This window comes from Cyprinus carpio, chromosome B24 (assembly GCF_018340385.1).
Source record: "Cyprinus carpio isolate SPL01 chromosome B24, ASM1834038v1, whole genome shotgun sequence".
NCBI classification, from domain to species: domain Eukaryota; kingdom Metazoa; phylum Chordata; class Actinopteri; order Cypriniformes; family Cyprinidae; genus Cyprinus; species Cyprinus carpio.
Genome location: NC_056620.1, coordinates 23,009,924 through 23,025,424, shown reverse-complemented (window position 1 = coordinate 23,025,424; position 15,501 = coordinate 23,009,924). Strand labels below are relative to the sequence as shown.

Sequence of the window (15,501 nt, the reverse complement as noted above, 5' to 3'; positions counted from 1 at the left end):
AATAATATTTAATTTATTCTAATATTTTACGACTATTTAAACATATAAATGTATGCATTTTCTCATAAATGGCTTAAGAAAAGTGGCTAAAATTGGCTAAGTAGATTCAAAACTAACATACACAGCAAAAACCTGTTTAAAATTTATATTTTGAAAAAAGAGGCCTGAATCGATTCATTGAAATGCATGGTTTGCTCTGATTGACAGAAATTAATTCTGTTTCCTGAAGTTAAATTCAGAGACACAATTAAAAATCTAGCTTAATGGACAAATAAAAGGTCATTAAAACTACTGTGATAGTCACCATGTTGCTTAGTTCTGAAAATTCAGCAAAGTCATACATTAAGGATATTCAACATATTGCTCAACTCTCGCTCCCATCTTCTCAAATGTCACAGAATGAAGTTCTCTTATAGAGTGACATGTCTTTGAAAAGCTCCCAGAAAGAGTCTTTTCAGCGATTTAACAAATAGCTTAAGAAAAATGACTTCACAGCCGTGAGCTAAAGATAAAATCACAGCCGTGTCGACGGAAATCATTCATGGAGCTTATCTGTCTCGAAAGAGAGATCCACCGTGGCCTTTTAGCTGAGAAACTGCCCCAGTCAGTGCAGACGTGTGATTGTGGACGCGTGATATCTGTCACAGACAGATTGTCATAGAGAACGTGATTAATGAGAAAAAAGTTGTTGGAGAAGATGTTGTGAAGGTGAGAGAAGGACGGATCTGACATTCTTTATGCTGCTAAGGTCATGATGGTAAGCAGAAAATGAGGTTCAGTGATAACATGGTGATGGTTTCCATCACATCGTGATCCTCGTCTGACTCCTGAGAGGTCAATGCGGGTGGGAAGATGGTGATTACAATGAAAAACTGGCCAGAGTTAAAGGAACAGTTGACCCTTAATGAGAAGTGCGTCATTGTTTTCTCACTGTCGTGTGGTTTCTGTCCCGTCGGACTCACAGACTCTCATTAACGCTGGGAGGACGGTGGAGGCGCGATTCATCACGAGTCGCTTCACACGCCTCTCGGTTAACAAACAAACACTGCATTCATCACACCGCTCAAATTAGCCCACTTAGTTTGAGACTCGCGTCTCCGGAGACCAGCATGAAAGAACCGTCCTGAAAAGACAGCAAGGGTGTGTTTCCCAAACATGAACAGTGAAGCTCAACATGCAGTTACACTTGTGTTAGACCTGTTTCCTCATCCACCGGTTGATGCAGAATCCTAAAGTGCTCAATGCACTAACCTGACAGGAAATATGAGTGATGCTAAAAACATAATTATATATAGAATTTGCTTATTTTCTCAATTTCAAAATATATTGTAATTTTTTTATCATTTCTACATATATATATATATATATATAGTTTTTAAATGCACAAATTTATATATAAAATACCTATTTCCTAATGTGAAAAATAAATAAATATTATTTTAATATTTCACTAAATAAATTTAAATAAATAAATAAATAAAAATATAATAAACAAAAATAAATATAAAAAAATTTACTTTCAGTATTGTTAAACAAATATTATCATACAAATATACACAAAAATAAACACTAATAAATATAAAGCATTTATAAAGTTTAAAACAGTATTACAAATAATTTAATATTAATTTAAATTTAATATTGAAATTAATTATTTTTTTTCTATCTATCTATCTATCTATCTATCTATCTATCTATCTATCTATCTATATATATAGATAGATAAAATCTCCATGATGCATTTTGATTTTCTCTGCTGTGAAAAATAGATTGTAAAAATTAAATATATATATGTATGTATGTGTCTAACATTTTTAACTTACTATAATTTATTACTATAATATATGCATAAATATATGAATAATCTACACTGATGGCTGTATCATTATACACTGGTCCAACATTGGTATTATACATTGATTGCTTCAAACGGTTCCTTTATTCATGCTATCTATGCTATTCTCCATCACTGAATCTTCTGTAAGCATTAAGTCTGACTCTCTGGATGGTGAAGTCGGGCGGTGCGATCCAACACTGCAGCTGTGAATAACCTTTCATGACGCTTCACAAAGGCAGCGCTGCTTCACGCTGAGGCTGCTGAAGGCTCTGAAGCGACCGCTCTTTAACTGAAAGTGCAGAGCGTTTCACTTACGTCAGGGAGAGTTTAGTGTCTCCTCTAAAGTCCCTGTGCTGCTGGCACACGGCCGGCGCGTGTCCTTCACCTCGTCTCCATGAGTCTGCAGTTACAGCGGAGCCGGGGATCACTGGCTCTGCGTCTCTGGAGAGATCATTAGTGCAGCTGCACAGGAGGAACGGGACGTCTGATATCTGATAACAACACCAGACCATATCCACAGCGTCCAGATCTCAGACGGGTTATGAAAGGACGCGCACCAATGCAAACGGCTGATAAATCATACAGGAGGAAATTGAAAACTAGATGAATGCTCAGCGGCTCAATTAGACGTGTAATTGTTTCGCTGTACTATTAAATCAAACAAATTTCGATTAGTTGCTATATTAGTCGGTGTTCATAAACTTAAATCAGCTCACCTAACCATGTAGTAGTATTAAGAAGTCTGATTCATATTAGCAGTCTGAAAAAAAAAAAAAAACAAGATTCTATTTGATTCAATTGTTCTAGATCAATAACAACACAATCGCACTGAAGGCAGATCCAGCAGCATGATGAATCCTGAAGGATGACATGATGCCTCCACAGACAAATAAAGCCTCAGACACACTTCATAATGCTCGATTAATGGATCTAATAACCCTTGCAGCAAACAACCAGACATGACGGCTGAAAATTACCAGGACAGCGAGTGAACACGAGTGACAGCTCCAATAAGGCTTCGGCGGGATATTAGTGACGATACTTCCTTCCAGTTGAGGAAGCAGTCGTGTTTCTCTGACCAGCTGCTCTATTAATAATGCAGCGCTTTTCTGCAGGTCAGCGCGGCTAATAGAGGTCGACTCGGCTAATAAGAGCTCTGAACTGCGCTTTAAAACTTAGCCGGCCGAGGACGAACAAATACCAGTAAATGCAGCCCACTGAACTTCAACACATATGATGGAGTCAAATCAAATTTAATAGAGGAAAGGTGAGAATGTGCGATTACTGACGCTCTCTATTTCACCTTTCACCTCTACACGACTCCCAGAGCCGCACTTCATTCAGAATTCAATTAAGATTGAATTTAATTAAATTCCTAATACAAAGAAGCATGCAGAATTGTAATTAATATTTGATTTAGGATCAAGCAAGTACAATTCAAATCAAACCTTTTTCTTTCACATTATGCATCATGCTAAAAAGTAGGGATGCACCGGTTGACCGGCCATAAATCGGAACCGGCCGGTTTTTGATTAAAATACGCGATCGGCCGGTTTTGGTCTTTTTTCGGCCGATTTTTCCGGAAGTGCGCCCGCGTGCAGAGACTACATTGTAATCATTCGCTATCATGTCATTTGTGTGGAAGTATTTTGAGATCTGTGCGCAGGACACGGGCAGCTGTTCAGCACTGGAAGTGCAGAGCTACATGTCTGAGGCACAGATAGCAGGAAGTGAACAGCTGTTGGTGTACTGCCGCACAAATAAGAGCCCCTTTCCCTGCGCTCGCTCAAGTTGCGCGAGCGTACTGTACCTGTTAGTGTTGTCAAAAGTGAAAAAAAAATGAAAATGTCACGGTACCAGGTTTCTTTAAGTACCGGTGGTACCGAGTACCCGGTCAACCCGGTTCTTGACGCATACAGCGCTATGATTTCCACGAAGCAGAAAACGCAGACGGAATCTCAAAATCCAGTCATGAGAATGAAACTTACATTTTAATATGGACAGTCACGGAATTTGTCAAAGTTAGCATAAATTAATCAAATCAACTCTCCATATGGACCAGTATCTGTAAATGTTAAGCCACAAAAGTTGAATATATTTGAATTGAAATATGAATTCTGCATGTTCTGCGCGTCTCTATGTGAATGAATGAATGGCAGAGACATGCGGGTGTGTTTATTACATAGACTGAAGCGCGAGACGCTTGCAGTAATTTCAGCATCTGCGTCTCAATGAGGACATAAATACATAAACAACATCACCAGAACTGAGTCACTTCACAAACATTTTACCGTTTCATTTGAGTAAAACCAGTGTCAATTTAAAAGTTCATTTTTATATAAAGGCATTGTGCTAGAAATATTACTATTATTTAGTAGAATGTATGTGATACTGCTACTACTGTTGAAAAAATTACTAAAACTTTATTTTTTAAAGAAATAAATCACACAATATTTCTTCTATGTTTTAATTTTAATAGCAAATCCCCTTTATTTACCAGAAAATAAAATGTGTTTAAATTTCATTAATTAAAAGACAAATTAAATTTGGGTGAAACTTGTTTACTGTTTTCCATAATTATATTACTTGTAGAAAAAACTTTAAACACAATTGTAAATAAGTATAAAGAATGGCATTGGTTTTATTTTTAGTGATAAAAAGTTTTTTTTTTTTTTAATTAGCATATTTTTGTGTTTTGCTTTGGTACTGAGAACCGTGGATTTTCACTGGTATCGTTACCGAATACTGAAATTTTGGTACCGTGTCAAACCGCGCCCTGCACAAGCGTACACAGTGAAGGGATGTTCAGCTCAACTTCTCTCGTGTTGGATGAGAAACGAAACAGACTAAACTGTGACAAAACTGAAATGCTTTTTTTGTAAAGTAGAACTTGCATACACGTTTGAAAAGCCAGAAGTAAATGTCAGTTCTGTATAGGATGATTATTTTTATTTTACCTTAAAATTACATCGACTTAATTTGATTTAAAAATCACCTGCTGTAGCACACTGAAAAAAAGCGTTATCGGAATCGGCCATGTAAAATCATGATCGTGCATCCCTACTAAAAAGAACGATCTAATTTTTCAATATATTATGCTATTAACTCTTTCCCCGCCATTGACGAGTTATCTTTTCTTTTAGAAGACAACGCTTCCCCGCCAAAGACGAGATTTTACAGCTTTCCGTGTTTTCACTGTTATACACTCGGGGGCGCTATTACACATCTTCTGAACGAGTACAAAACCTATCGAACAGGATGGAAAAACTAGCGATCTCTTATGTAAACAGATGCATATGATAAATAATGTGATCATCAGCAACAGAGAGCATATAAATGAAAACTGCATAATGTTACGGAGTAAAATGATGATCCAGGAAGTGGTGTATGTCTGTGCAAGCTTTGGAGGTGTTGATGGAAGCGCTTGTATCCAGATGTATTATTATTTTATTTTTTTTTGATAAAAATGTGATTTTCTCACCTTTTTGCTCAAAACTATACATTTATTATGAAACCTACCTATATTCAAGTGTTGATAAAAAAAAAAGAAATGCTTTGAGCTAGAATAAAACTGTGAAGGTAGTAGAGGCTCTGATCTTTATTTTGGTGTATTGCATATTCAAATATTCATACAGAAAAAAATATACTGGAGGCCATCAAATTTTAGTGAAAATCAAAATCGCAGCCGTGTGTCCTTTGTCACTATTTGGTTTCAATTCAATTATTTATGCTTTTGTTGTCATTATTTGGCTATTTATATGTCAAAACTAACAATGTTTTTTTTTTTTAAGATTTGTTTTTCCTTTTTATTTATTAAGGACTGTTCACTCAAAAATGTCATCTTTTACTCCTACTCATATCATCCCAAACCTCACTTCTTCCTCACTGTTTTGTGAAACAGAAAAAAAAGATATTTTGAAAAATGTCAGTGTTTTGTGTCCATACAATGAAAGTTGTTTTTGAAAAAGTCTTTGTGTTCTGCAAATAGAATAGAGTCATACGGTTTAGAACATGAGGGGAACATTATCTGGTGCACTAACATGATCCTCCACGAACAGACGTCTGCAGTCTGGAGCATGAAGCTCACTGACTCCTGCAGCGCTGCTAGAGAACGGCCACACGCGTTTATTTTCTAGCAATTCTATTTGTGTTTTGTGTAGAATCACATACAGTAGCTGAAGTAGGGTGAGACCTGCAGCCGTACACAGACATCATGAGCGATGGAGGAGAATACAGGCAAGCAGCCGTAATATGATTTATGACTCCAACTACAAACGCTGTTTGTGCATAACTGAAAATAATGGCATCACGTTCCTCCGGCGGCACCTACGGCCCGCTTCTACATACGTGAAGACAAAAATAGGCGACGAGTGAAATGAGGAAATGATTCTTGTGTGTTTACGTCAGCCTGACAGAGACACAAAGAGTATATGTTGTATTTGGAGCAGAGCTGTACACGAGGGAACTCGGCATGTGCTGAATGTGGAGAATAAATGGAAAGCATCATGTAATATTATCAGTAATGTGTAAAGGCTGCGGCACACTCGCATATGAAGAATGGAGCGCTGCTGTCAGTGTGATCACTCCCCTGTGCAGCAGACACGCGCTCGTACCTGACCCATGCACATGTGCACTAATGAGTGTGTGTGTGTGTCTGTGTGTGTGTGTGTGTGTGTGTGTGTGTGTGTGTGTGTGTGTGTGTGTGTGTGTTTAGCCCTCTATGCAAACTGGTTTTGTTTCAAGACAAATATCAAATATACCAAAGAAATAAAATGAAATGAAATAAAATAAAATCTACAAAAACATCCAAACTAAATAATAAAAATAAAATAGAGTAGAATAAAGTCCTTTACAGTACTTCACAATTGGTTAATATAAAAATAAAAATAAAGATAAAAATAAAATCTACAAAAAATATTCAAACAAAAATAAATACACCAAATAAATAAATAAATAAATATTAATAAAATAAAAAATAAAAAAAATAAAAAAAATGTTCAAACAAAAATAAATACACCAAATAAATAAATATTAATACAATAAACCAAAAAAATCTAAAAACAAAATATAAAGTCATCTACATATAAGTTCACAACTGGTTTTGTTTCATAACATAAATTATACCTACGGCATTTATCTAAAGAAAAAAAATACAATAAAAAAAAAATAATTCTTTACATCAGTATTTATCATTTGGTTTTGTCTTAGCAAAAAGGACACAAATCAAATAAACATATATATATATATATATAATTTATCTAAAGTTATATATATAAAATCAAATAAACATAAAATATTTATTAACTGAATAAATAAAAATTGATAAAATAAACCTTAAAATAAAACCTTTACATAGTAGTTTAAAATAAAATATATAAATGGAAGTAAAATAAAGAAAAATATAATAAAAAATGGCTGTTTGGTTAATGGTTGCACTTATTGGGAAAAGACACCACTATTCTAATCCATTTTAGAGCCAATGTATGACCATGAACCACTACACAGTCCTAGTTTGTATGTGTTCAGTCTGGATGCCATATGTTTTGGTGTTTTCACAATTGTCTCACAGTCTGTCGAGATGACACTGAGAACATACGGCCAGACAGAAAGCCAAGCCATGCGTGCGTTTGGCCGAGGAGAAGCGGTTTCTCCACACGGCCGTGAAACAGATCACATTTGAGCACCTTCTCCATCTGTACGAGCCTCAAAATGGGCAGATGGTCCAAACTATAAGCCTCTAAACCGAACGCTAGTTGATGGGAAAGCCTTCGGAGGGTCTGGAGCATCTCACTCCTACAGTTCAGTCCCACTGAGACAGACAAGAGTCCAGTCGATCAGCGTAAACAAAGAAACACATTCTCAAAAACTGCCAGACATGAGATACTGCCTTGAGCTTCTCAATCACATTTTCTTTGTTTTTTACATTTCATATAGTTCTTTTTTAACTAAAAACACTCTCATCTGATTTACTTGATTTCACTGAGTCACTATCCTCAATTTCAGAATACATTTTGTCTTTATCTTCAATTTCAGAAAATATTTACACCCCTTAAAGTGCTGCTGCAATTTCAAATATTTTAATTTTGTATTGCGCTTTAACAAAACTACACTCTATATAATACAGAACCAGTTATTGCCACACAACATATTAAGCTTAAGTAAACAATATTTAAATCATTATTAAGTACTTAAAGGTTTCTAAACCACTGGTGGCACCAAACGGAACTGCAATATGTTATGTTTGAATGACTGAATGACACTATCAGTTCAACCAATGGCGTGAGTCTGGGGGCGGGACTATGTATTAGTCAGACCAATCGAAAACGATTGCCTGATACAAATTTTAAAACAGTCAATATTTTTGCAGCACTGTGTTGTTGTCATAAACTAAATCAAAGACTATTCTTTTTTTTAATGAAATAAAGCTGAAATAAAATCTAAATGTCAGATGAAAAACTGAAATTAAATAAAATCTATTTTTAATTGTTTAAAAAAAAAACACTTTTTTTATTAACCCAAAAATAAAATGAAAATAAAGGCAAATTAAAAAATATGAATACATACTATAATAGTACTTAAATACGACTAAAATAATGTTGGTGAGGTGGCACTGATGGAGCATAAAAGACACACTTCAGATTCAAAAACCATTTAATTTAATTTGCATGAATGCACATTTTAATAAAGTAAGGGTGAAGCTAATTAACAACTAAAATACAACAGAAATCAATACATGAATTTCTTGTCCACACAGAGCAGGTATTAAAGGTTAATTGAATGAACTACTAAGGAAAAAATGAGCGAACGCAGTGTGATAGAAGCTCCTCTATCAGCTCTGGCATCAGTCCCAGAGTCGTGTCTTGAAACTGAGCGCACAACATCCTAAAATACTCCAGAGAACGAGCATCTGACGGACAGCAAACTGCTGATCTCAGCGTTCGCAATCATATGAATGAGACTCACCAAAAGTTTCACCACTTTCACAGGGAATCTGTAAATATTGCCCTATTTTATTCCCCGCTGACGTTTCTAACTCTCTCTCGGTCTGCGCAGACGTAGGACTGTTACATGAGCAAAATTAAACAATCAGCCCAAACAACCAACCTTCGCTGGCAGTGACGGAGAACTTGAGCGTCCTCTGGTTTACCCCATTGCCTCTGGAGATGAGCCGTCCGATCTCCACGCCCCCCGTCCTGCCGTGATGGATTGGCCTGTGAAGAGCCGGCCTGCTTGAGAACCAGAGACCAAGCAAAACCACGGCCGCACACGGGGGTGACTTTAATCATTACTTGCGCATGCTAAAATTCCATATCCAATTAGATAGAAGGCGTGGTTATGAACACGGAGCCATGTTCAAATGAATAAAATTTGAATAAAAAATTCAGTTCAGTCAAGCATCAAGATTTAGGTCATTTCTGTGTTCTATGCAGTACATTTTCCTCAAGCCCACTTCATATGTAAATTAATAAATTAAATAGTAAATGATAATTGTAAATAGTTAATCATTATATTTGACTCTTGCAATGAAATCTATCAGTTTAATCCTTAATCAGATATACACTGGTTATTTCTTAATTTTATATATATATAATTTTTAAAAGAGTTAGCTCATCACAATATTTGTCTATATGTGTATATATATATATATATTAGAAACTGGAATTAATTATACGTAAATAAATTAAAAGCATCTCTTTATCAAAACGTGTTGATTTAACTGATGTTTTGTAAACTAGCACAAATAATACATATATACATTAAATAAATTTAAACATCAAACCATTTTATAGATCACATCAGTTAGTTTATCATAATATTTGTCTAGTCTAGTAACTTACAATTTAATCACAAATATCTTCTTTTTTTTTTACATTTTCTTGAAATGACTGATTTAATCAATATTTTATAAACTATAAATTGAACACATTGTACTACAAATTGAATAAATGTTGTATGATATATTATTATATAATACATAATTTTGTCAACTTAAAATAACTTTAAATAAACATTGATCCTGAAGGACACCATCCTCTAGGAAGTGACATCACTGGAGGAAACACGGCTGCAGAAACATCAAAACGTATTATCAATGGATTTGACAAATTACCTAATGTTTTGTGGTATAAATTTGTAATAAGATTACAGAAACATGTCTTTAAATTGCATACGTGCATATTCATGTTCTCATTCAGCACTGAGTAGCAGGAATGACCCTGTTTTAGATGCACAAACACAGCCTGTGGATCTTGTCCCGTTGCCCTGAAGCGTGCAAGTGAGAATCAAGGTTTTAGCATATGAGAGATGAGTGCGGCGCGTGTGCGAATCAATGCGGTGCAGACCAGCGCCTATTTCAATTAAGCCCCATGATGAGCCGCCCCCACCGCCACCCCCGTCCCATCAAGATTAATGACCCATGCAAGGCCAAAATGGGTCACCTGTGACGGGGAGAGGCTTCAGGTGGGGCAGGTCAGGTGACACAGGGGGCCGCAGTGCTGCGACTGCAAACCACACTCACCCAGGAGAATTATAGAGCTGGAACTATCTCATTAACATATTCAAATGAAGACGTATAGCTTTAATATTCTCCTGCAGAGCTGAGAGTGTAAAGGGCATCATGAAGACCTTCAGTAGCTCCTCACATCACTCAATCACACACACACAGCGTCCGCTCACGCTGACTCAGCAATAGCACACACCAGCCGCAGGATTATGATTCATGATATTATACCTGCTCTCATTGCTCTTAAACTCTGCAAATAACACATTTAAATAATCAAATCACAGGATTTAAAAATGTGCAATTGATTGTTGACACAATAAATCTGTGGCCCTCAAAATATTTATTATAATTAACATGCAGGTTTTATTTTTATCATCTTCTATATACAGTAATATTAGCAGGGTCAAGCAAAACTCAATTAAATAATTGATTCCCTTTCAAATCTGAGTGTGAATGTGGAATGAGAGAAAGACAAATTTAAATAATTTCTCCATTCAACCATCCCTATATCCATCCATATCTTGATCCATCCATCCATTTGTTTATCTATCCATCTACCCACCTCTATATCCTCCCATCCATCCATCCATCCATCCATCCATCCATACATCTGTTTATCCATCCACCCATCCATCTATATATCTATCTATCCATCCATCTCTATATCCCTCCATCCATTCATCTCTATATCCTCCCATCCATCTACACACCTCTATATCCTCCCACCCATCCATCCATCCATCCATCTCTATATCCTCCCATCCATCCATCTCTATATCCTCCCATCTCCCATCCATCCATCCATCCATCCATCCATCTCTATATCCTTCCATCCATCCATCCATCTCTATATCCTTCCTTCCATCCATCCATCCATCCATCCATCCATCCATCTCTATATCCTTCCATCCATCTGTTTATCAATCCATCTATCTCTATATCCTTTCATCCATCCACCCATCCATCTATATATCTATCCATCCATCTCTATATCCCTCCATACATCCATCCATCCATCAATCCAACTGTCTATATATATATCCATCCATTCATCCATCCGTCTATCATCCATCCATTCATTCATCTCTATATCTACTCATCCATCCATCCATTCATATCTGTATCCATCCGTCTATCCGTCCATATCTATCTATCTATCTATATATCTATCTATCTTAATGGAAGATGATGCGTTATATAATCTCACTTTAAGACAGCACGTTTTAAAGTAGTATTACAGTGATTACTGTGTGATTATTGTGAACATGGAGGAAAGTTTTGCTGAAGTACAAATCATACTGTAAGCACATCTCAGGCCTTGATTATGAGTGGACGTGAGGAACTGACGGACTAATGCATTATTCTCCACAGGACGGCTCACTGCGAGAAACGAACGGTTAAAATGTACAAGCTGTACGACTCCCGAAGAGAAAGAGAATTGTGGTCGTTGGTAAATCAGGTTAGATACATCGGGATGTGACTTCAGGACCCCTCCGCTGTAATGGATCTCTCCTGTTGCTGTGTGTAAATGCCCCCAATTAAATCAACAAGATACATCGGAGTCGTTAGCAATCGACTGTCACCATTACAGCCTCTTAAAGTCTACATCCTAAATTCTTACATCAAGAGGAATCACATTTCATCCTTTCAGATAAAATGCTTTATGTTCTGCAAAAAATCTACTGTGCAACTTTCATAACACAAAACTATACGATACGTGACTATATTGGACTCAACATCAAACCTGGAAAAAAAAAAAAAAAATCATAAATAAAAAAATAAATAAAAATACACACACACATATATGTGTGTATATATACATTCACACACACACACACACATATATATATATATATATATATATATATGCATTATATATTATATATATATATAAATACATAAATATCACTTTAGTTCAAATTACAAGTCATATGTGGATTCTGTTTGATTAGTAATCCTCAAAATAAATAGGTGCACATCTCAGCTTGAGATAAAAATTAGCATGTTCTTCATCTGCATCTGCTCTCAAATGAATATGTAATGTTCTAATTATAAACTGATTAAATCACTCACTTCACAGCCTGTTTAGGGAACTGACACACACTTCTCCGTGAGACACTGCCATACATCTTTTTAATCTTTTAATTTAGTTATTTCCCCATGTGAGGTCCATTTATAATGCCATTTTTTTTATTCTGTTCTGTAATTTTAATTTGATTTTTTTTTTCTTTGCTTTAATTAATTACTCTTTTCATTATTTGTTCCTCTGCTGTTTGTGAATAATATCAACCCTGTTTCCTGTTTATTACCTCACTGTGATTAAACAGAAACATTCAGAACGAGTCCAATTTCATTTTAGTTTCAATAAATGCTCCGTATGAGAGCAAGTTTGAGTTCTGAAGGTTGCATGAAACATCAAGCACTTTTATCTCCCAAAGATCAAGGAAGATATTATTCTCAAATAATATGAGAGCGTTTTAGTGCTGTTGATCGTGACAGATATTCAGGGCAGTTTTAATATCATCCTGACATGAGGCATGTGTTACGAGAGACGTTATAATCTCTGAGAGGCCAATGAAAGAGAATGCGTAACACTGATCATTCATTATTGAAGAGTGTTGCATTTCTTTGCTCTAAATTAATTATCAAACCCTGTGCAGCTGAATAAACGGTTCAGAGGACTGAATGAGGATTATATGATGTATATTCTATCAAAGACACAGAGAGAATGTTTTACACTTGCAGTAAAAGGAGACTGCCGTCGGAAGAAGAGTAAATAAGGACACAGACACAAGAGAATTTCAAGCAGTGCTATTTAACAATATTTTGAATTAGATTTCATTTTTATATTTTCATTTTTCAGTTTAGTTAGGGCTGGGCAAGTTAATGTGTCATCGCATTGAGGTGGGCCTGAAACCGCAGAAGGGCTCACAGGAAGTGCTCACGACTTCATGAGTAGTATGTCCCAAAGCTTGCCTACTATTCTTCTACATACTTAAAAGTATGTACTTTTTCTTCACAAAAAGAGTACATACTTTTAGGGCATAGTATAAGTAGGCGAATTGGGATGCAATACATGTCATGCGCACCCAAAATAAAAAATGCGCTGTATAAATAAGTTCAGACCACGCGTTTGCGTACCGACATGGATGACGCACAATTACCATTTTAGATTGACAAACTGTACTGTATAACATTTCTATTCAAACTGAAAGCATAAATGTAGGCTACCAACCGCTTCCGTTTTCAAAGCACAATGCAAAACTGTGACATTTCATTCACTGACGCTCTTCAATCGGCAAGCGCTAAACCTGGAAGGGCATGTACTTACTTGCTGGCAACCCGCCAAAATAAAAGCCTGCTGATTTTAAGGTTGAAAATTATGAAAATTCAAATTAAAAAAAAAGAAAAAGAAGAAGAAGAATTAAATATTAGCATTTTTTTTTTAAGTTTACTATAAAATAACTGTATTTGTATTTAAAATCCCTTTTCATTTATTTTAATTTTTTTTATTTTTAAATAGAATAGCATTATCACACTATTGTTGTTTATTATATATATATATATATGATATATATATATATATATATATATATATATATATAATTGCAATAATATTATTACTATTATTAATTTACTTTTTATAGTTATATTTAATGGGTCACACTATGTGCAGTGTGAAGACCAAACCAAATCTCCAGGTTCTCTTATGAGAACCAGTCTGAAAACCATGTGTGCACCCCCGGTCAAACGGCTGTGAAATACTGCCCCCATCAGGTGACGGACGCTACAGCAGCTACAGCAGGAGCAATTCAGCGGCTCACTGAACCTTTGTTCCAGCGGATGACAGATCATCTCTACAATGCATAGATTATGGGAACACATAAAGACAATGTTCTGGCTTAGCCTGCACAATCACACACAGATTAAGGGTAATGTGTGTGTGTGTGTGTGTGTGTGTGTGTGTGTGTGTGTGTGTGTGTGTGTGTGTTAGTTGGGTTAAGGACAGAAAGAAAAAATGTTTCTCCATGTATGACAGCAACATGCATGTGGTTTAATACATTCACCCTGTGTGTGTGTGTGTGTGTGTGTGTGTGTGTGTGTGTGTGTGTGTGTGTGTCATTAAATATGGCAAAATAAATTAAACACACAGCTGGGGTGTCAAATGTATTAAAACACATGACCAACCTACAGTAATGATCAAAAGTTTGGAATAATTAGGATTTGAAAAAAGTATTTTGGGCTCACTAAAGCTGCATTTATTTGATAAAACAAATAACAGCTGTTTTCCATGAAAATATCGTGCAGCACAACTGTTTTCAACATTGATAATAATCAGAAATGTTTCTTGAGCAGCAGATCAGCATATTAGAATGATTTCTGAAGATCATGTGACACTGAAGACTGGAGTAATGATGCTGAAAATACAATTCAATTAATTACATTTTAACATAGATTCACATAGGAAACAACTAGTTTAAATTGAAAACAAAAAAAATAATAATTCAGTTTTTTTTATCAAATAAATGCAGCCTTAGTGAGCAGAAGAGACTTCTTTCAACAACATCATTCCAAACTTTTGAGCAGTAGTGTCATTTCTTACACATCAACCCTAAATAACACAACAATACAGCAGAAATCAGCCTTGACTGCCATGTTAGAGAAGAAATCACACAACCACACACGTATAGATGTTATTTTACGCTGTTATATGATAACCTCTGTAAATTAACAGGTGTGTGCATTGTGTTTTAGAAGCTTTTAGTCTGTGGAGTGAGTTTGCTGGATCAGACGGCGATCAGTTTCAACACAAGCACACTGCCAGACACAAGTTTGGATGCACTTGAGGAAACTCACATTCAGCAGAATCACAGAAATATGTATTATGAACTAATAAAAAAATGTGCTTACATTAATTTCCTTGATTTGTAGTGGATAGTGATGGAAGATCTAAAAAAAAAAAAAAATGATTTGTGTTATGTTTGTAATTCTATTTGGGACAAGTTATGCTTACATGATTCCCAGACTTCCATTTGTCTTTTATTACTCATAAGCATTGAAACTAGTTACAATTTAGTCATAATGCTCAGCTGGCAGGTGCATCCAAACTTCTGACAGGTAGTGCAGTTGATAAACTCAATACACAGTCTAATCCAGCGGA

The 15,501-nt window shown here is 35.6% G+C and overlaps 1 protein-coding gene across 2 annotated transcripts in view; it reads right to left on the bottom strand.

Moving 5' to 3' along the window:
- Positions 1-15,501, bottom strand: part of kcnh2b (potassium voltage-gated channel, subfamily H (eag-related), member 2b) — a 160,977-nt gene that overhangs the window by 51,674 nt on the left and 93,802 nt on the right. Inside the window, exon 6 of one of the 2 annotated variants that reach the window (XM_042751668.1) lies at positions 15,252-15,290. The exons of the other annotated variant lie outside the window; for it this stretch is intronic. Coding sequence (XP_042607602.1) covers positions 15,252-15,290 — 39 coding nt within the window. The remainder of the gene's footprint in view (positions 1-15,251; positions 15,291-15,501) is intronic. 2 annotated transcript variants of the gene reach the window in all.